Here is a 22,474-nt window from a genome sequence, read left to right as displayed (position 1 = left end):
TCCATTGATGAGTCTTTAATAAAAGGGTGGTCCAGATGTTATAATGACCTCAACAGCACTGGGGAAGGCAAGCACTGCAGTGAGTTGGTAGGAAGTTGCTTTCCTGAAAGCAATGCATAACGGCTGATGTACTGCTACAGTCTTCACTATGACAAGTGTAGCAATCACCCTCTTCTTTCTGCTAACCTGAAGTTTCCATGAAGCTAATGTTTGTTTGCATCAAACTAGCTGTTAATCTGTAGCAATTGTACTTCTCTTTCTGTTAACGCTGCTGTTCATCTTTGCAGAACCCAACAGGAGTCATCCAAGAGCTTCTCATGGCCCTTTTCTACTAATGAATCATGCTCTCCTTTTTCTGAAGCCAATATATGCACTACATGATAGTAGTCAAGGGAAAAGGAATAGATTTCAAGGTGACAGCAGCACTGACACAGGTGAGAGAGGACGGCGTTAGAATATTAGAACAGTTGAAATGGTGGGAGGCGGGTAGGAAACAGTGGCAGACATCATCGACTTCTCGTGGGCGTGTCGCCTGTCACAGCGCCCCAATCGAGACGGCACGAGGCTTCCATTTCTACTCTCCTCTGCTCGCTGCTGCTTTGAATTCAAAACCAAATCAAAGGGTTGGAGACCGATCGAGAGGGAGAGGAGAGTTTATTTTGTGTGTTTCCTTTGTCATGTTTCCCTTCGAGAGACCGCCGCTGGCATGGCGTTCGCAAGCCGAGAAGGCCAACGACGCCGTGTTCCACAGAATACTTCGATCTGTACAATGATGTCAGATGGCCACGATGAAGCTCGCAATGATGTTGAGCTGCGTGCTTCATCTTTCTTTCATCCCGTCTCAGATCTTGATTGCTCATCATAAAGTTTCAACTGTTACTATGAGTTAGATGTTAAGGAAGACAGATATTAAATTGCATTGGGATATTAGTACTCGGAAGAACAGAGATGGAGTTCCTCTTCTCGGCTCCCTACGGATTCTTCAAGTAGAGCAAAGAAGGCAAGATGACAGCAGACATATCTCACTCGGTGAACAAAATTAGCGGAATAAGAAGACAAAATTTGGTACTACAGGACCAAGGCAAGGCCGGTGACGACCTTAACCCCGGCCTTCGGCCTCACCGGCGGTGGCCGCCATGGCGAGACCACCACCTCAATCCTCTCCCTTGCTGCTGCGTCGGGGATGTCGTCACCTGTCCCCGCCGCATTGGTGGATTGCTCGGACACGCCAGAAAAATCGATGGCCGAGATCGAGCAGGGGATGGTGTTATTGCTACTTCCGCGGCCGCTCTGCGCCCCTCTGCTTACCGACTCTTCCGTGACTTCCGTGGCGGTCGTCCGGTGGTAGGGGGAGAGCCACTTGGCCTTCATGTACTCCGGCCGCCTCCATGGCGGCACGTGGAGGCCCTTCTTCTTCAGGCTCTGCCGTGCCGCCTCCGAGGCGAAGGCGACGATCTGCTGCAGCCGGTCGGACCGCCCTACGAACACCGACGGCAGGTGCTGGAGGACCGCGCGGTATGACTTGGTGGGCCGCGCGACCTCGAACTCCGACCTGAAGTCGACGTCCACCAGGAGGCGGTCACCTCCTTCGACGACCACGTCGATGTACTCGTGTTCCCCTGCTCGCGGAGAAAACCACATGTCAATGGTGTTCATCAAGAAAACGGTGGTGGAGGGGGTTAGAGATCGAGGTATAGGGCGACGATACCGGCCGGAAAGGAGGGACTTTGATCCCATCTAGATCTGCAAACGGCCACATCGTAGCCGAGGGACCGAAGCCCGTCAGCCACCATCCTTCGCCAGTCGCCCTTGTTCTTCGAGTTCTTCGCCTTCTCCAGGATCTTCGATGCGTCCGCCAAGAGATTTCTCTCCGCCATGCTCGCGCAGAGCACCAAACCCTGCTTAGACCCCGAGTGGCGTTCGAGCTCAGAGACCGAAACGCGCAAAGATGGAAAAACTTTCGAGCAAAAGATAGAGCTACCTTGATCGCCTCGGCCGCGTCCCCGGGGGCAGCGGCGGAGCCGGGAGCGTCGCCGTCGCGGGCATCGAAGTCGTCGTCGGAGCTGTCGTCGAAGTTGGCGTTGAAGCAGTTGCAGCGGCCCCGCGGCGGCTTATCGTGGTGCCCCTCCTCGGTGAAGCTGAACACCATCGTGTCCAAGCACACCGAGCTGGGCTCGACGTCGCCGCCGCCGTCGTCCCTCTCCTTTTCCCTGCAGTCCCCAGCGCCGGCGACTTTCTCCGCCGCGGGGTTCCTCAGGACGCTGGGGAACTGCCGCTCGAAGAGGCGCTTCAACCGCGACTTGGCCGCGGGCTTCCCCGGGTCGCTCCTTGGCGCGAAAGCCACCGATCCACTCGCGTCGACCGGCTGGATCTTCATCTGGAACAGCATCGCTGGCGCGACCCCAATCAGAACACCTCCTTCCCTCCTCCTCGCACCGTCACTGCCACTCCATCTCCTCCCACTACTAAACCCCAGACCAAAAATCACAACACGAAACACAAAATCGAGGCAGACATGCGCCAAATTCGAGATCAATCCAACTCTACAAACCCCCAAAAACTATTTTTTGCCCACGAAACACAAGAAAAAGGCTACGATCGAGAGAGCTCATTCAACAGTCACCAGCACCCGCCATTTCACCTCTCGTCTCCAAAAGGATCCACCGAATCGACCACAAAGGGATCATCCTTGAGATCACCAGAGACACAAGTAGAGGGTCCCCGTCTATATTCCGACAGCGATCTCCTCCGGCGAGAGAGGTCGAAGGCTTCGACGATGGGAGGAGCGTAGCAAGGCGCCGGAGGGGCTTTAAGAGTCGAGGATAAACCCTTTTTGTTTGGTCCGCTACGTGGCGTCTTCGACGAAGCAGCCTTAGATTTTGTTCCTGATGATGACGCGTGTACCCCCGTGTCCGTACTAGATTCCGCGCTACCAAATGTCTAAATTAACCCTCATCGTCGATAGTAACCATCGGACATCAGGAGGGGCACATCAGGAATCCAGAAATGTAAGGGGATAGTTTTTGCTTAATGTCTAAACTACCCCTCCGACCTACAAACCTTTTGTGATTATAACGGACCAACTCCGAATCGGTTATATCGGACTATGACATACTCAAAGGGTACATTGAGATATATTTTAGTTATAACACTTTGGTAAATATATAGCAATGTTACTTACTGAGCTCATGGGTCCGATCCAATGACGTCACATCATGTATAACGGTGGCAGTGACATTGGAGCGCATCGCATGTCGGGCTACGAGAGTTGTAACCATCGCGTTTACTCCATTTACACGGAGATCTCGTGACTGGTTTCGTGGAGGTGGGCAAATTGTTCTTCCGGTGCGTGGCGGGCAAATCTAATCATCTCTTGTCTTCGATCTTGAGAAGTTTCGTGTCTTGATTTTTTAGGTTGGGGAAGTATTAGGTGGTGGCATTAAAGATATCCTTTTCGTTTTGTGTTGTGAGTTGAGGCTAAGATGGAATTCTTGGACGGGGCTCATAAATTTTGGGTTACATGGTGAGTTTGTTTATTAATTCAGTCCCTTTTTATTGGCTCGTGAGGTCTCTATCAAGAAATTAAATGACATGCATGGTGAATTATTGAGATATATTTTATATAAAATCTTACTTGAAGTGTTTGTAGATATGGTTTTATATATTAGGTAGGTGTATGAACTGATACTGTGTTCACATCTTGATGTTGTCAATTAAAAAAACCATAATTTAATTATTTATACTAAAACAATTAATAATGGATAGTTTAGTAAAAGGATTAAAAAGGGAGCAATAATGGAGATAAGATTTTTTTTTTTGCCCACATTAAATATGTAATTTCCTATCAATTGTTTTATCACAGTACTCTCTCTCTCTCTCTCATGGTTGCTTGTTCACCTGCTTGCCTTATGATTAAAGGCAGGTAGACATGAGACAGTAGGAAAAGAGTGTTGTTCTTATCATTAAACAAAAAAGTCTTCTTTGTTGGTGTATTTTGTTTAAATTCTTCTATAAGTCAAAATTGACATCCACTTACAAAAGTGAAATTAAAAAATTGTAAATTAGTATTGATATCCCTTTCCCTACAATGATTTAAATATTTTCTACTCATGAATTGGTTTTGATCTCCATAAAATTGTTAAATCACTTGTTTTTTTGGTGTGTGTTAATTAAATTGTCAGTAGGACACAAGTGATAATTATCCAAAATCTTAATCAAAGGGCCTAATTAAATTGGAAGTAGAGAGAGAATTTTCATGTACAAACTTGCACCAATAGAAGTTGCAACTTTTATGAACTCCTGGATAAAGAGAAAGTTACAGAGAGACCCAACAAGCATAGGACAGATGAATCAAAGCCTTCACACAAGAAGCCAATTGTCTTGACAAGAAGAAAGCATTCTGGAAACAAAGTTGGAAGCAGTGATCTCCTTTTTTACTGGCCAAGTTAAAAGGCAAAGTGAAAGCCTGAAAGGAAACCACATGAAGGAGAAAAACACAACCTAAAAGCAAATGCTGCCCTTGTACTCCATCTCTGAGCTCAAACATGTGCCCCAAAGTCCTTATCTTTTTGCCATGCCTGGTTTGTAAGGGAGGGTACACCCTCCAGTTCTTTTGCTTTTGAGAGACAAGATGCCTCACTTTGATTTCCCCACAAGTCATTCTCATACTAGTTCTTAATTTCCTTTCCTACAGATAAAACATATATTAATCTTTCACCATGTTGAATTTAGAGTTAGTCTCACGTCAATTGAAGAGTATGAAACCAATATCTCATGAAAATAAAAAATTATCTTTACTTTTAGAATTTAAAGGGAGAAAATCTCATCGGAAGTGGATAATCGTAGAACTCATATTAACAAGAAAGAACGAGGGCTAACCAGATGATATCGATGAGAATAAATAAAGATATATATGTGTTATCTAGTTGGCTATCTATTCAAGAACAAGTTACAATCTTTGAGATTGAAAACATTAATTCATGCACAAGCAAGTAGCTTAATGACTATTTATTTTATGACCATGACCCTGATTTGATAGTCTTTATTTATTCTAAGTTCCAATAATCCTATCAATGTCCTGCAACTTATGGTAGGTAGGCACTTGCTATGCCATACCACGTAGGGTTAGGTCATATAATATCGATAAGAATAAATAATGATTTATCATGTGTTATCTAGTTGGCTATCCATTCAAGAACAAGTTAAAATCCTTGAGGTTGAAAACATTAATTCATGCACAAGCAAGTAGCTTAATGACTATTCATTTTATGACCATGATGATAGCCTTTATGTGTTCTAAGTTCCAACAATCCTATTAATGTCTTACAGCTTATGGTAGGTAGGCACTTGCTATACTATACCAGGACGGGTTAGATCAGATAATATCGATGAGAATAAATAATGATTTATCATATATTATCTAGTTGGCTATCCATTGAAAAACAAGTTAAATTTTTTGAGATTGAAAATATTAATTCAAACAGAAGCAAATAGCTTAATTACTATTTATTTTGTGACCTTGTGACTTGATAGTCTTTATGTGTTTTAAGTTCCAACAATCATATCAATGTCCTACAGTTTATGATAGATAGACACTTGCTATAAAGGGTTAGATCATGTTAAACCTTTATGTTGTATATTTTTCAGAATATTTGCTTTCATGTCTCATCTCTGGATAAAAATGTTCAAATTCATTGTCTTCATCCCATTCCTGACACTGATCACAAGAACAACTGAACAACAACCATTTATTGTCTCTTTATTTCTTCTATGAGAAGTTAAGTACCAAATTTTTTATTACTAGCAGACATAGTTATAATACATCATAAAATTATTAAAAAAAGTAGGAACAATTCCTTATCCAAACATCAAAAGTTAAAAGACTTCTATTCATTTCTATTTTGCAATTCTATTGAATTCAATCCTAAGTATCTGCTACAAAAGGAACTGTGAGACCTAGATGCAGACATGGAAACTTTAATCATTATCCAGCAACATGGGCCCCATGAAGGCCCCACATGAAATTATTGTGATCCTGACCACCTCATTAAGAATTTTTCAGCAACTATGGCCCCCATAAAACACAGAGTTCAGAGGTCCCGGTCCCACAGACAAGATGAAATGATAATGGACCCATCATGAAGTGATGGCTCACAACAGGGGCACTTAACTGTCCCTGATCAGCTACTGCTCTCTCTCTCTCTCTCTCTCTCTCTCTCCATGAGACTCAACAATTTGCTCACATCAAATTGTTATACTCAAGGTAAAAACATGACCAGAATCTAATTTTACCTGACTCAGAATCTAGATTCCACACAAGCTACAGAACATTAGAATAGGAGCATGACACATTGAGCATCACTGAGATGTCTAGCACAGATATCCTACATAAAATTTGGGGAACACATTAATGATGCAGATAGTTATCAAGATTTCTGTTAAGTAACAACTTAATTACATCAAAAAGCGCAACAAAATCCACAAATTTGGACACAGCTACAAAATTCAAGTATTATTCCCTATATTTATCACTTCTAAGATACAAGAATCATAGTGGAAGGTATTGTTATCAATGTGATAAGTTTAGTACCTGCACTCTTCTATTGCTTCTAATATGCTTAGGCCACTGTGCTTGCTGTCCATTTCACTTTCTAAATTTTCTTGAGCATCATTCTTTGTCTAAGATAGATTTAAGAAATAAGACACTTCTTTCAAACAGGAAAATAATTGCTTCCTGTTAAAGTTGAAACTTTGTTGATCCACCAAAACCCTGCTTTTGTACCAGACCTGGTCTCCTGGGAAAAGTTGCACATTTCCTACAAAATTCTGTACCAACTTTTTGGCACTCTTGTCACCTACACATCTATGACAGCACAAACCATTATTTATAGTTCTTTGTTATTCTTTTTTGTAGGTTAGAACTTCCAAAGCTGGTATTGAACCAACAACTCTCAAGTGCTGATGATGGTGGAGGCATGGTGGGATAAGAATTGAGATGAGATGTGTTTTCTGCTATTGATGTATGGATGATGTGATCTGCACTTAGCTAAATTAAAACATGTTAATCCTGGTGACAGATTTCAACACAGATCAATAGATGCCATAACTAAGGGAAACAATTGCATTATGAAAACTACAAGATATAATGTTTGAAGGATTATACTTGTTTGCTACATGACAGATAACAACAATAGTCTCTGTATGTCTGTTTTTGTTCAAGAGTCTGAATCTCATACATTTTCTTATCGTTACCTCTGTGTTATTACTTGTGATATAAGTTTGCTTGACTCTTACCTGGGTGCCATTTTCTAGTCATTCACCAATGCATGATTTCATTGTAGATTTTGTGCATTGAAAATGTATTTTTTTATGCATTCAACATACTCTGCAAGTTTTTCTTAGTTATCCATGCTTGACCTTTATGGATCATCTGGTTCACTAGACTAGTGTGGAGTGGTGAAGAATTGAGACAGAAAGGGAACTTTCAGAAAAGAAAAAGGCTTTATTTGCTTTGTGATTTTCATTTGTCTCTGAAATTGCCAGGAAACTCTACAGAGCATTTGAATTCTCTGGTGATAAGAATTCAATGGGCTGCCTACATTTTGCAAGAAGTCAAAGAAATATACAATTTTAAACCTTCCATTTTGTTATCTTGGGAAGCAAAAGATGAAAGACTGCATTAAGTCACTGACAACCAACCAGAAGAAACTTTAGCAAGTCTCATAAAATTCATGGATAGGGATATCACAGCATGTTATTGTTGACTTTACAGTTTGTGTTCAGTCTCGGGAGATAAAAACAAGTATTTGTGCCATCAGATACTTTGTAAATGAATTGGAGATAAGAACAAGTACATTTGCTGCAAAGTTCATAGTCTGTTGAAGTCTTTTGACTAGCTGATTTACCAGAAGGATTGCTTCATACAACCACCATGATTTCTGACAATTTTAGGACAACCTCAGCAGACATCTTTGCAGCAATTATGTGGCAGAAGAAGACTGCAGCACTGCATCTGAGGCTGATGCCTCCATATGATTTCAAAGATTCACCCTAAAGTTACCTTTTATCTACATAAGGGACTGCTATAAATAGTATGAGTCTTTTAACTTCTTAGTTTAGCATAAACATCATCAAGTCTTCACAATCTTTTCCTTCTACTCCATTTTATTCATGATATTCAACCTTTGTTTGAAAATGTAGTTTCGTAGCATACCTTAATCAGTGTACAAATACTCAACAAATAGCCATTGGTAGATTTATTCCATTATGGTAGCAATAAATGAGTAATAATATTGTCAAACATAGTTCGTAGATAGAGATACTTAAAAGAAAATCTGATTGTGAATAAGAAAGCTTGAGAAATAAATGGACAACAAGACAGACACATTTTGCATAGTACCTACTACTCATGACTATAGGATCATTAGCATCTTCCATAGTCATTCTATTGGAAATTTTTGTTTAGAGTCAAACGTGCTTACTATGGTTTTTCTTGGACACTCAGATTTTTAAAACGTGAAAAGCAAACAAAAAAAATGGAATATAACATGGACACTTGGAAAGCTAATTAAGTAACCTGTCACCTTAGGTTTTGCTAGGCACTTCCTTCTGAAATTTTTCGACCATTTGGATTCCAGAATATAAATGCAAAAAATTGTCATGGAAAAATATTTACACGAACATATCAGAATGCAGATGGATATAGAAATTCAGTAGATAGACAGCCCACTTTCAGCCCAAACAACAGCAAAAGGATTAAACATCATCTTGGGAAGAATAATTTAAAGAGTTCCTACCAAGCAAAAACATAATCGAATTGTAATGTAGACAAAACGAGAGAAAAGATACCTATATTACTGTAGTAGATATATGTGACTCTTTTAACAGGCCAAGAGGGAAGTACAAGGAAGACCTGGTTCAAAATTTGAAGCAAAAATGTTGTGAACATTTCTTAGTAAAAAACTTCTAAGGCTGCAAATCATGCCATAATGTACAAAAGTACTCTATCCAAATCTCATGAGAAATTTGCACTTGATATAAAATAAGAAAAAACTCTTCCAATGTATCTTCCTTCTCCAATCATGTTTTAAACAGTAAAATAACCTGTTACTTTCTCTTTCAGTTAGAACCAGAATACCCAGCATCTGCAGCCTGGCGTATCTTGAGGTCCTTCGAACCAGCGGTCCCAAGATGTGCTTGTAGATCCTGTTGTTCTGCAGAAACATAATAAGTTTAGGACACTATGCATGATCTCTTTTCAGTATGAACACAAATATGAAAGACAAGGCTTCTTTAATTACTCTGGGAGTAGGGGATCTCGCCTACTTTCTACTTGAAGCAGCAATCTGCTCAGAAATCAATTTCTCAGGTCAGTAACCATGTAAATTGAGATCTGTGTATCATGCAATTTAATTTGCATTTTCATACGTACTCATGCAATGAAGCAGAAACTTTCTCTATTTTCTCAAGTTCTGAAATCTCTTCCTGTTAGAAAGGTTAAGGAAGCAGAACAATGTCAGCAGACGACTAATGCATACCAAAGAAGAAAGTGCACTTCACAACTTTTCTAGAAACAATGTTAGTAACCCAGAAAACAGAGGGAGATTTATGTCAATGGAAAGAACCAGGTGCCCTCAAAAGATGAGACAACCAGATGAAACCAGATTAGAAGTTTGCTACAAATTACTGCAAGAGTTTTTCTTTGAAGAAATACAGTAGATAGTCACAAGGTATTAATATTCTTTCTGCAAAGCTTATGCCAAACCATCAAAATATGGTCTGCCAGAGACGGTGGCATAAACTAACTGTCACAACTCTCTCTTGCAAAATCAAGTATCTCTAGAAATTATAGTCAGTGTGATATCATTCTAAAAAACTGTGGCATTGAATGAAATAAGATGACACACTTAAGGTTAAATTGTCTTTCACTATACAAAACAGTAAGACAGAATAAAGGGAGAAGAAATACTAAATAATATAGATATATATGAGCCATGTGTATGTGTATACACACTATGTATCTGTATAAGTTTTTCCTGCTTTTCGATTCATACTGTTCACATGATTAACAAGCTTGTCCACCTCCTAAATGAGACTCCAGTTTCATGTCCATTGTGGTTCCAAATCTTACACCAAAGACTCAACATTGACCAGCTTTTTCCTGAACTACCTTGCTCTTGGTCTGGCTCTGGAGTTGCTTGTCTAAGTTAATATGAGTTGTTTGTCTAAGTTAATATTCATTTGGCTCTATTACAAAATTATTTAGGAAACCCTACTGTCCAGACATCACACAAATTTGCAGGCTGAACAATCTGTGTAAATAATTTGTAGTTAAATCCTATTCTTCTCTAATCAGGACTGTTGTACTCTATGATCACAAAACCAACCTATTAATAATCTGATTTGAACTCTTTGAATGCACCATCTGTTATCAACTAAAATATGCCTAATCTAAGTAGAACATAGATATGTAAGCACTCAAGAGTCCAGGCAGTTTTAGCAACTAGTGGATAAACATGGTTATTTGGGGGTAAAAGAATTTAATGTGAATAAACTACTTTAAAAGGATAGTATGACTTGACAATTTTAAACACCAGTAAGGCTTCCAGGCAATTATTTGGTGACAGGGAACAAAGATAGTCAAGAAAGTTTGTTATATTTATTACCACATATCCATGATTTGCTAGTTGGGGCATTATGGCTTCTTGTTGTGATTGGTGTTGTTGTATGGAACAAAACTTGCCACTCAAGCATTCCTTTCATGTATCAAATGGATTTTGACTGTGGCACAAGAGCTTACCTATTAATTGATAAATGGTCATAAACAAGATCGTGGGCTAGTATGATGTATTAACTATGTATCTGTGATGTACATTCTTTGAAAATCACATATACAATAATCAGCAACTATCTCATGAACAATTAAGTAAACCTTGACCTGAAGCACTAGTAGGCTTCCTTTAAATGACCTACAGAATGGTAAATAAGACTCTTTCTCATACATAAAGATTACATCCCTACAATGATGGATAATTAAAGGTCTCATTTGATGTCAATTTTCTTCATAGTTTCTATGGCACCCCAATATATGTGGAGATTACACTTTAAGAACTCATGATTAGAGATGAACCTACTATTGTCTTCTCATTTTCTTAGGACACTCTAAAGTCTAAACATTTAATTCAGGAAATAATTTCTGATCCCTCAGCATTTGTCCTTATTTGGTTTGTAGAAAGAGCACCCAAAAAGACAACCCCAGATAGATGGCTTGTTGTTCTTTTTATTTTTCTTTCTTTCGGGGTTTACAGAGAAAAGTAAACATAGGCTTCTGCTCCGGTATCAACTTATGGACAATTGAATTAAAATCAAAACAATAACATGACACCCTATCAAGTCTATCCTAACAAATTCTGTAGATTTTCAAGAATAATGTGTACTAGTCAATATCATATAATGATCAGCATAAAAAATGAATCACAACGATGACGCCAGAATCTCAATCTTCACCAAAAAATAATCACATGCAATTGTCTTATTTCCATGATATTTAAATTGATCTTCCGCATAAGTGTTTGAGAGTTTGTGGAAAATCGTCTGCATTCGATAAAAAAATGCAAATAGATATTAAACTCTTTGAAGCAAACTAGCACACCAAGAACAAGTCTTTCTACTGGGCTCACGTCCAGTCATCCAATTCCACGTCCAAAGAAACTACTTTAAGCAGAAAACGGAACGAAATCACTTAGAAACGAGGTGAAAAGAAGATTTATTTTCCTTTTCAGCTCTTTTCCGGGCTTTTCTCTTTCACCAGGGAATTAAAGACTATGAGGAGAGGGTGAGAAAGAGGGTTTTACTTCCAGGAATCGAGCTTCTTGCTCTAATCGCTTGAGCTCCGCCGAGATCCGGTGCTTCCCTTTGGCGTCCGACGGAGCAGGGGCCCCGCGGTCGGTTGCGGGGGCGGCATTCACCCCATTGGCCTGCATTCCGACCGCCGCAAAGGCGATGGCCCGTTCTCCTTTTCCTCGCAGTCGAATGGTGGGCACAGGGAAGGACCAAGGACAACAGCGGATCTCTACGGCTCCACCATGTCTCCTCCCCCGACTCCTCGCCTCTCGGGCTCCAATCTCCCCGTTGAATTAACGATCGGCACGAGCCGCTCCCGGAGATCGATGCCTGACACCAAATGGGGGATTCCACGATAAAGATCGCTCTTTTGTTTCCCTTCCTTTGGGAATAGCAGCGGTAAAGCTCTCTTTCATGTACTCGGTGACACTCTTTCGAAAGAACTCAAAAGAAAACACTTTTCAACGACCTCACCAGGCCACCCATTTTCCGACCCTGCTTGTTATTGGACAAACTGTTGAATCCTATGTGGGTCCCACTCAGCTTCCCAAGAACGAGAACGGTATGGCTTTAGGTGTAGCGAAAAGTTCCTTAATTGTAATTAAAAATTAGGAAAAGGAGATGCAACAAAACAAAAGACGGAGACTGCACGACTCACATCTTTGAACCTTTTTTTTATTCGGATCGAAAGAAGATGATCAAATAGATTTTGTTGCCAAATTGTATAAGAAAAACATTTTTATTTTATGATTTTTTTTTCAACGTAAACAACCGGGAAGATTTCAAATTTCGATCATACTAGTTCGATATATATATATCGATCATTCCGATCTAATAATAAAAATTATATTATATTATTTGAAATTAATATAATATTATGGATCGATATAATATTCACATCGATCATGACTTAGCGTCATAATATAATTATGATCTTACAAATAATATTTCTCTATTTGAGTTTCATCATATTTATTCAATCCTAAATGAATTCGAATCCGATACCGTACACTTGTGCCTAAATTATTATAGATTTATACGAGGACTCTTTTACGTAGCTCATCAATTACATTTTGTAATCTTTTGTTGAGCACCTATGCTTCCATATCTTCTAAGTTTATTTTCTAAAAAATCTTCCGAAAAATATATTAATGTATTGTTATAGTGAATATAGCTTACGTATTAGCATCATATATAACGGATATGTTATTGTCTTAGTCGCAAGTATCATGCACTACCTAACAATGTTCTCATATATGATGTGGACATATTATCGAATTAGGCTCACTTCACTGAACTAGTCATATCTAACTAGTTTGGTTTGTCCAAAACCATCCCTGAACTAGTCCGACCTTAGTCCGATGTATCTAACTAGTTTGGTTTGTTCAAAACCATCCCTTAACTTAGTTTTGCAAGATCAAGAGCTTGACATAGATTTCCTGGGATCGACTTAAAAAGAAACCAGGTTAGATCTAAATTAGTTTTCGTAACCCATAATTGATTTGCAAGATCAAGAGGAGGGTTGATTGTTAAGTCTCAAAGAAATCCAACATAATCGTCTCGAAAGAATCTTGAGGAACCTAATCCCTCACAATTTTATGCTCCAACCCTTATTACTCAAAAGAAATATGGGATTTCATAGATTTTTATGAATAAGTATAATTTTTTTCAACAAATGGTGTAACAATTTCTTAGGCTCCACTATAAAAAGGGTTATCTAATTTAAAACTATAATAGACCTGCTGGATCAAGAAACTATTATTGACTAGTGTCTAAGGAGCATTGTTGAGATTACCGAATTAGTTTAGCAAGATCTAGAGATTAGCTTCGAATAATTTTTTAGAGATTAATTCAAAAAAAATTAATGAGTTGATTTCCGACTCAAGCAATCTAGGATTGACTTTAATATTTTTAACTGGTGTCAATCCATACAAGATTAAATTAATGAGTACATCAAAAATAACTTCAAGAATTAAAAATCCAATGATAGTTTAGGATCATCAACAAAAAATATGATTGAAACGATTACCAACAGTCATTATGGAACAAAGTATACATTTTGATTGATGCAAGTAAAGAAAGGTATATATTTCTAGAGTCTCACATTTCTGAAAAGGAGTAAACAAGATTGCTTCTTCCATCAAGTATAAGTCTGGCACTTGCTGTGTTTAATAACATCTACTTGCTTTATACCTTGGAAAAGATTGAGCACATATTGAACATTGGTAGCAATACAGCATCCAAATCAGTACATTGCAACAAAATTGGGATACTCCTTTTAAGTTCATATGCAGCTGCATCATACACATAAGCTATAACCAGCCATAGCTTCCAATTTATCCACACTAAGTTTGATGAGCTCTGATAGGGATGAGCTGATCTTTGACAAAAGATTCCTCTGCTTTCTTCAGCACCTCATTGCACCATATAGAATTTGTTCTGAATCCTCCCAAAATACAAACTTTGTTATTGGTGATTGTTATCCAACAAAAAGACATGTAAATATAATATATTTATGTTCAACAGAATGTCTAAATCATTTGACAATGTTAAGTAATAGTATAATTTCTTGTGACAAATGTCTACCATTACAATGAACCATATGTCAAGGTATGATTTTGAATCTATCAACTTATCATTATCATTAAGAATTGAAAAACAATTTAATTTAGTGAATGCTTGAACCTAAAGTATGAAGAAAGAAGTTTCTGTTGAAGCTTCCTTAAACCTAAAGTATGTCATCCATAAAATCCTGGATATGGAGAAAACCAATCTCTCTCTCTCTCTCTCTCTCTCTCTCTCTCTCTCTCTCTCTCTCTCTCATGTCTTAGTTTCTGCTTCCTACTTCTGTTGAGCTGCTTGAGTCAATACACACCATTAATCTTTAACAAATCATCAAACTCCATGGAAAGTAGAAGCTTTCTTAATCATATTTGACAAGGCAATTGCATGGCCATCCAACTTTATGAGAACAATCATAATTCAAACATGATAATACCACTTGCGCTTTCTCTTTTGACTTATTCTGCTGAGAGCTATGGCAAATGCCAACCTCATCTTAGGAAACAACAGTTGCCTCTTGGCACAGGAGCTTTCATGATATGTACAAGATGGCAAAAGTAGCACAACAAACAAGAGAGGAAGTGATGGTGGTTGGAAAAGACAACAAACTAACATCAATGAGAAGCCTTGGATGTAAGAAAAAGACACTTCAAAAAACATAGAGAGGAAGAAAACAAGCCACACCCGGAAAATTAATATGTTTAGGTGAATCCCACCAACTGCCACAGTGAGAGAGAATTGCCATACATGTAGGTTAGTACTCTATTCTTTTTCCTGTCACTTCTCTCTTTGGTTGTCCAGTTTATCCTAATAGACACCACCAAGAAGGATCAACTCTCTCTCTCTCTCTCTCTCTCTATCTATCTAACCTAATCATGTAATCTACAAGTTTCAAGGATAAAAGGAAAATAATTGATTGATATATGTTCTTAAGCTAAGGTATCTTAACATCAGTAACTCTCTTCGATGATACCATATATGAGCACATCCAATTGAGAATTGAAGAACGAGTTGCAACATCAAGAAAGTCCTTGTGGAAAGGTTGAAGATGGCAGCAGAAGCTAAAATATAGAGAGCTGGAAATAAACATCAAAAGAACACTCGCAGAGTACCAGTTTATGATGCTTAACTTCATCCATGATTGTGTCATCCGCTCTCTTTGTATCAACAGGTTGAAAGGATCAGGAACAGAGTTGGTTGGTTTCTGGTGCTCCCATCAGCAGATGAAACTGCAACATGATCTGATGCTTCCTCACCCAAAATCTGGATGATGAAGAGGCTTAATGTGAGCATCAGATCATGCTGGCAGCTTCAGCTTCTAATGGTGCACCTGGTGGCCAACATCCTTACATACATGCACAGAGAGAGAAAAAGAGAGAGAGAGAGAGAGTGCTGGTGTGGTTGTGAGCTAAGAAGAGGAAGGTGTGGAGGAGAGGCTGATGAGGAATAGAGATATATAGAAGGAGAAAGAGGAGGGAGGTGGAGATTGTATGCTTTGCTTTTTAGCCTATGGTGATTGTTATGATACTAAGGCCAAAAGGAGAATAAGAATAACATGGAAGCGTGGTCCTTGAATCAAAAGACAAGATTAAATATTGCCAGGGCCAGGCCACCACCACCATCATCATCACCACCACCACCACCACCACCATCATGCGGTTACTTCGAACACCTAACATTGTCCTGCATAACTTTTAATGGCCTTTACACACATCATTCGACCTTTTCCCGCTTCTCATTCATCTCTCTCTCACACACATAGAGTCTAGAGAGAGAGAGAGAGAGAGAGAGAGAGAGAAAGGTTTGCGTAGCAAATTTTGGTTCACAATTAAGCAATTGAATTTGCTAGACAAAAAAAATTCAAGTATAAGATTACTCTTGAGAAAATATTTACTCATTGAAGATATATATTGAGGCTTTACCATAGTAGCAACTTCTTATTATTTTTTGTATTGTATTGGTGTTGAATCTTATTTGAAATTGCACTGCATAATTCCAATGGAAAAAAAAAAGTCAAATGGAGTAAGTAAAAAAAAAGGAGGAGATACATAAACTTATGTTTACTAAAACTAGCTTTGATAACCTAAGCCAAATAGTAATTTCATTTAGAGTTTGACTCATAACTTAATATATTAAATTTTCGGATTATAATATTGATGTTCAATCCCATATATGCTAATCTTTGTTGTCAAATGACTTCAAAATTGGAGGAGGTTTTTTTCACTCATAAAATGTATATATGAATCACTATACACTGTTTTTGTTGTAGGAATCTCTCTTCCTTTGATCCATCTAGGAGATATGAACCCAATTTAGTGTCTTCGTTATTGGACAAGCCTTATAAAAAATAAACCATCATAATTGCATTATTTCTGCAGTTAGATATAGCAAAGGATACCTCTCTAAGAATATAAACATATAAAAAGATCTTTTACTTTCGGATGAAAAGTTGAGAGCATATTCTGATTTGACACTCAAAATTCTTTTCTACTGTGCACATAGTGAACATCAGAGGAATAAGCATCACCAGATAGCAACCTCTGAAGATTAACAATGATCAACATGTTCTTTTATTACATGTTGTAGATGATAGCAACATTGATCTTTTAGAACCTTACATGCCAGAAGTTTCACCAAACCTATGCTGCAGCTTTTTATTCGCAGATATCATGTCATGCCCCACTATAAAGTAATAGCAGTTCTTTTGGATTTAGGAATTTTTTGTTTATGTCATCCAAGTTTTCATGGAGAAGAATCTGAGTACTTAATGGTGATAAGATTGTAGAAGTCAGACCTCTGTCTGATGATGAGTTTTGATAAAGTCATAAAAGTTAAGATAGAAAATTTTTTCATCCTAATAAAATTCTGCTAAGCTAGAATGAATTTAGATAAAATTCTAAAATTTAGGTGACAAAATTGATTTCCATTTCTTTAGACAAACTGCTGCACCAGATGAGTTTTTTGTTCCAGTCCAATTAGATGATGAACAACAATAAATTTCACCAGTTTGAAGTATTTGTCTTTGCCATTAGAAAAAGTAAGTAGACAATCACTGAATTCCATCTGATTTGCAATATTTCTAATGAATTTGTATTATTTTCTGCAGATCAGCAGTGATGCTGATAGAATTTTCCTGGTACTACTGTTACCCTGAAGTGACTAAAGATTAGACTTTATACTGCAGCATGATATGATATCTGCAACAATAGTAGAATATACACTAAGCATAGCACAAAGTATGATGATACAGATTTACCTTAAGCTAAACACTATAAATTTGGAAAGAGGAGGCCACAGGTTTGTGTATTCAATTCAGCTTTTAGCCACCCCCTATAAGTTGAAACCAGTGATGTACATTATAGCTTCAGCCTAGTGTGTCTCTCAGCACACTGCCACAAGCCAAGTCATATGAATAGATAATGACAGCTAAAGTGGCTTTCAGTTTATGACTCACTAAGCATGTTAGCATTGGCTTCTGTAAAGCTCACAACCAGTTGGATCCATTCTATCTTGCATTGTTCTCCATGCTAGCTGCAAGTCCTTGTAAAACTGGAGCTATAGACACTTCCAAATCCATGAAAGGAGTAGAGAACTGCTGAAGTAATTAGTAAGATGGCAGTCTGTGCATAGGCTTCTGAAAAGCTCACAACCAGTTGGATCCGTTCTATCTGCATTGTTCTTTCTCCATGCTAGCTGCAAGTCCTTGTAAAACTCGAGCTGGAAACAGATGGCAGTCTGAGCTCCGGACACTTCCAAATCCATGAAAGGAATAGAGAACAATAGAGGCGTCCTTCAGTCTCCATATCTGTTGATGGAACCTGCTGTGCTGTGCCCATAACCGGAAGATGTGAGGTTGTCAGAGCATGATCATGCAGGGACTGAACTGACCTTATCGGAAACATCATCAACAACACCTGCATATGTAGTCCAAGTCCTCCAAATCTAGATCATGTTGGCAGCTTTACTCATCAGTCACCTGGGCCTTTCTGAATAGATGGCCAAAGTCACTGTTCGGATAGCCAAAGTCACTGACTTCACTCTTCCAATAGGAGATGGCATCTTGACTCATATACTCTCAGATATCTTAGGAGATGACATCTTCACTATAAACTTGCTTTAAACAAATGAGGAGACATGAGTGAACAGTGAAGAGAACACCATAAACTAAAAGAAAGACTATGGACATCGGAAAAGAACAAAGAGGGAGATCAGAAGCCACAGCAAAAGATACACTATCTGAGGAACTTGATACATCAATGGATCTGACACTGGGAAGCAATTCCATCCATGAGCAGGAAGGGCATAAAAGAGAGAAGAATCACGACAGGGCGAGAGATTAGGTCTAGCGTTAGGGTTTAGGATCACAGTGGTTAAGTGTCGTAGCGTTAGCTAGGGTTGCGGCAGAGTGTAGGGCGGCACACTGCGTGCCCTCAGAGCAAGCGATCACTTGGAGCAGGGAAGCCTTTTGATGCGGCCGAGGACAGGGGCGCCGACTATTTTAGTGTAGGTTACATAACCCTACGTCGAAGCTATAGCATAACGACATGTTGTTGCAGACAAAAGAATCCAATAGATTTGTGTTCTTCGAGGGTTTCAGTTGGCGACTTGGATTGTGTGGCTTCCTCGTGAACCTTTCCCAGAACCTAAAGCATGTTGTCATGCAGTAAAATATTGGGAACTTAATATAGAAAGAATGTAGACATGACAGAGTCAAATCTTGCATGCTTTCCATGACCATGGTCGGGTGATGCATGCGATCGAGAAAGGAAGATCCTTGAGCAAGCAGCAATTTTTGAGCAGGATGCTGTGTGACTTGTTGATCTCCATAGTGTTGTTCATCGATGTCAAGCAACGAGGGAGTTGTATGAACCCTAGAATCGGAATACCATTCGCCTTTACTGTCACCACCGTTGTGGTGCTTTGTACTCCACCTGGAAAAAAGCTTCATGCAGCTGGAATAAACCATTTTGCCCTGTATGATCACAGGTGTGGCACGTATTGCTCGAGGTTTATGCCACTACATAATGCCATCGATAGGGCATGCATGATGGAATGAATGCATGGGACCATCACTGCGTATTTTAAAGGACATTGGTGAAATCCAACGATGCGCGTGATCAGATAATACCATTAGCTTTGTTTGGCACGCATGACCATCTCCCGCTCGAAGGCACAACGCAAGTGCAATTCTAGCCTCGATAACCCAAGAATCTCGCCCCGACGCTCTCTTTCAATGAACTCTAAACTTATCGAATGTTTTGTGGTCATATCCGTAACAAAGTAGTATTCTTGGACAATGACACAAATGAATTCGATTATAAGACGACCCTCGATCATAACATGATTGAATATTATTAAGAAACATCCTAAATGATAATGTGGTGGCAACCATGAAACATCCCTTAATTACCACATGATGATATACAACCATGAAGTATTCTTCGATGATGACATAATTAAATTCGATCATGAAACGCCTCTCGACAATGACAATCCAACAGTGAAGCATCCCTTGATGATGATATGATTGAATTCAATTATGAAGTATTCATCGATGAGGACACAACTAAATCTAGCCATGAAACATCCCTTAATGGTGATACGATCGAATTTGACAATGAAACATCCCTCGATAATGACATGACCTAATATGACCACGAAGCACCTCTCAACAATAATGTGATTGATTTGATCATGAAACATCATTCGACTATTTTACAACTAAATGGATGATGTAATCGGTCGTCCATTGAGTAAGACTTTATGTTTCAAACCTCCTCCATGTGTTAAAATACAATGGAGAGATGATAAAGAGGTGTGACATGTGGACAACTCGATGATATATCACGCTTTACTCCAGTGCCTTATTATCCCAACATGTAGTATGAGTAGCGTACATAATCCAAACGATGGCATCAACCACAATCTATGAGAATTCAAACAGACCTCTCATGTAATAAATGATAATCTTATAAAACTGATCCCATAAATCAATTCTTCACTTAATCTCGATGGTTAGAAAAGCCCCCTATGAAAGGGCCCATGTACATAAACTCACTAAGAGTTTTCTAAACTCTCCGAGTGCAATATTATTTTTTTTCTGAGTTACTAACTCAAACATCAGAAAGATTTTTGCCGGAGCTGACATAGTTTTTTTAAACGATTCTTTCGCAACTCACTGATTTCCTGATGCCAAATTAATCACAGACTCAGATCCGAATCAAAATTAGCTCTGAATCTGGTTTTGTTCAGTAGTCGTTGAAGAGTTTCTTATTCTTGCATGCCAATAAAAATATTGCAGCATAACTAATCTGTCCTCAGTTCCTTCTTCTGTATACCCTTGTTTCATGTTATGTAACTGATATGACTTTCATACACAGTGACTTCATAGATCTGCACTTTCTTTCCTTCTCTAGGAACAGAAACGATGTATGATCAAAATCTTGGATGGAAGTTGAAGGACATCCGTTAATCTCTTGCCACTTCTTTTATCTACAAGCTTAGCCTAATAGATTTGTCAGCATTATTTAGCTGTACTTTTCCAAGTAAAATGCTTATGAACTGCTTACTAGGTAAGCAATCTTGGGATCGATATGAAGTCTGTTATAGCTGATCAGAATCAATTTATAGATGAATATTCATGAAAATTAACTATTTACTGATATGCAAAGAACTCAGCATTAAAACAAATCACTACTTCCTTGTTCATCTTGCTCTTTCTTGGGTTGTCCAAAAGGGTTAAGGTGTCAAGTATTGTGCTCGAAACTTGTCATTAAATGAAGCTTGTCACATATGTTTCCATGTTAGAGAGAGAGAGAGAGATCCTGCCACTAGCCAGGTATAGACTTCAGAATTTGAAGAGATATGCAGTGAATTGGTATTTCAAGTATGTCTTAAGATATTGCTTGCATTGGTTGTCATGAACTTTTCCTGGAAAGGATTTAGCTTTTTACCCTGAACCCTCCTTGTCTATGAAGTCACCAAATGGAGTTGTAGGGTGTTGCCTCAGGTAATGAGAAACAAGAAAACCCTTCACTTGGCCATGCAAATATCTATTCAGGGAGCCATTTGAGAGTTTGTTCCTCTCTCTCTCTCTAAAGGCTTCATGTACAATTGATATGACTATAAGTTGACTTAAAAATCTGCACCTAATGTTGGAAAATCCCATTGTTAAAACTGAGCTAATTAAGTACATGATTCAGAAGGTGCTCACTTGCATTTATCATAATTTGAAAGCTTAATATTTTAAGAATCATGAATTCCAGCACTGAGATATCTGAATCTTAATCTTATAAGTCAACCACTTTATCCCATACAAATCTACAGAAATATGTACCTCTGCTAGGTCTTTTTCTCTTAAAGCAATACAAAATTTAATGTGATCCAAGATATGAGTAATGTTTACAGACATTTTAGTCCTCCAAATCTCTCAATGCTTCTTCACTAAAACTTAGAATAGGTGTATCATAAATGTAGCTAGTTTAGGTATTAACCCAAATGATCAGCTATTAACCTCACTTTTGAAGAATGTAGAAGTGACCCAACATTAAATATACAAACATAGCTATATTTTCATTTAAATCTTTAAGCTCAAAAGAGCAATAAATGGCAAGGATTTGGCATCAATCCCATTATCACATCCCTAATTATCATACACCCATTTCATAATTTATCTATCTCACAACTTTTTCACATACTTGCACTCCACAAATCAGGTTTTCTTCCTGTCAAATCTTCCAAGTTTGCATTGTCATCCTACCATAATTTTAAGTTGTTGTATTTTTTATATTTCTAGACATACTTTTGTTTCACAGAGACATTGTACCCTTCCTATTCTTCTATATTTACATAGTCTTATTTTTTTAATATATCTAAAAATTATTCTAATTTATGTAAAAAAATGAAATTTAATTAAGTATGTATACTACTAACAGTTTGATTACAAGAAATCTATTTCTTAACCAATACATTTGCATAAAAAAACAAAAAAAATTGTAAATTGTTCCACTTACACCATTTTAGTTAAAGAAAAGGATAAAAATAAAAATAAAAATAAAGAGAGGGGGGGGGG

General features: G+C 38.3%; 2 protein-coding genes across 4 annotated transcripts; both read right to left on the bottom strand.

Annotated features, from left to right (window-relative positions):
• Window positions 1-907: 907 nt before the first annotated feature.
• Window positions 908-2,945, bottom strand: LOC135622906 (uncharacterized). Its single transcript, XM_065125233.1, has 3 exons — window positions 1,982-2,945; window positions 1,709-1,898; window positions 908-1,619 (listed from the first exon to the last, which is right to left on the bottom strand). The coding sequence occupies exons 1-3, from the start codon at window positions 2,387-2,389 to the stop codon at window positions 1,069-1,071; spliced, it is 1,149 nt and encodes a 382-aa protein (XP_064981305.1). The 5' UTR covers window positions 2,390-2,945; the 3' UTR covers window positions 908-1,068.
• A 1,337-nt stretch (window positions 2,946-4,282) lies between these two features.
• LOC103997569 (guanine nucleotide-binding protein subunit gamma 1-like) lies at window positions 4,283-12,214 on the bottom strand. 3 transcript variants are annotated; one of them, XR_010491005.1, is made up of 6 exons: window positions 11,853-12,214; window positions 9,431-9,483; window positions 9,300-9,344; window positions 9,103-9,212; window positions 8,848-8,911; window positions 4,283-4,687 (listed from the first exon to the last, which is right to left on the bottom strand). XR_010491005.1 is itself a non-coding variant. In XM_018818061.2 (5 exons), exons 1-4 carry the CDS (start codon window positions 11,979-11,981, stop codon window positions 9,122-9,124), a joined length of 318 nt encoding a protein of 105 aa, XP_018673606.2. In that variant the 5' UTR covers window positions 11,982-12,214; the 3' UTR covers window positions 8,847-8,911; window positions 9,103-9,121. The 3 variants fall into 3 exon arrangements, 2 of the variants coding, with proteins under 2 accessions (XP_018673606.2, XP_009417106.2); XM_018818061.2 differs by lacking the exon at window positions 4,283-4,687 and having other exon boundaries at window positions 8,847-8,911; XM_009418831.3 differs by lacking the exon at window positions 4,283-4,687 and having other exon boundaries at window positions 8,847-9,212.
• Window positions 12,215-22,474: the final 10,260 nt, after the last annotated feature.

This window comes from Musa acuminata, chromosome BXJ2-9 (genome assembly GCF_036884655.1).
Source record: "Musa acuminata AAA Group cultivar baxijiao chromosome BXJ2-9, Cavendish_Baxijiao_AAA, whole genome shotgun sequence".
Classification (NCBI taxonomy): Eukaryota; Viridiplantae; Streptophyta; class Magnoliopsida; order Zingiberales; family Musaceae; genus Musa; species Musa acuminata.
This window is presented reverse-complemented; position numbering and strand designations above follow the sequence as displayed.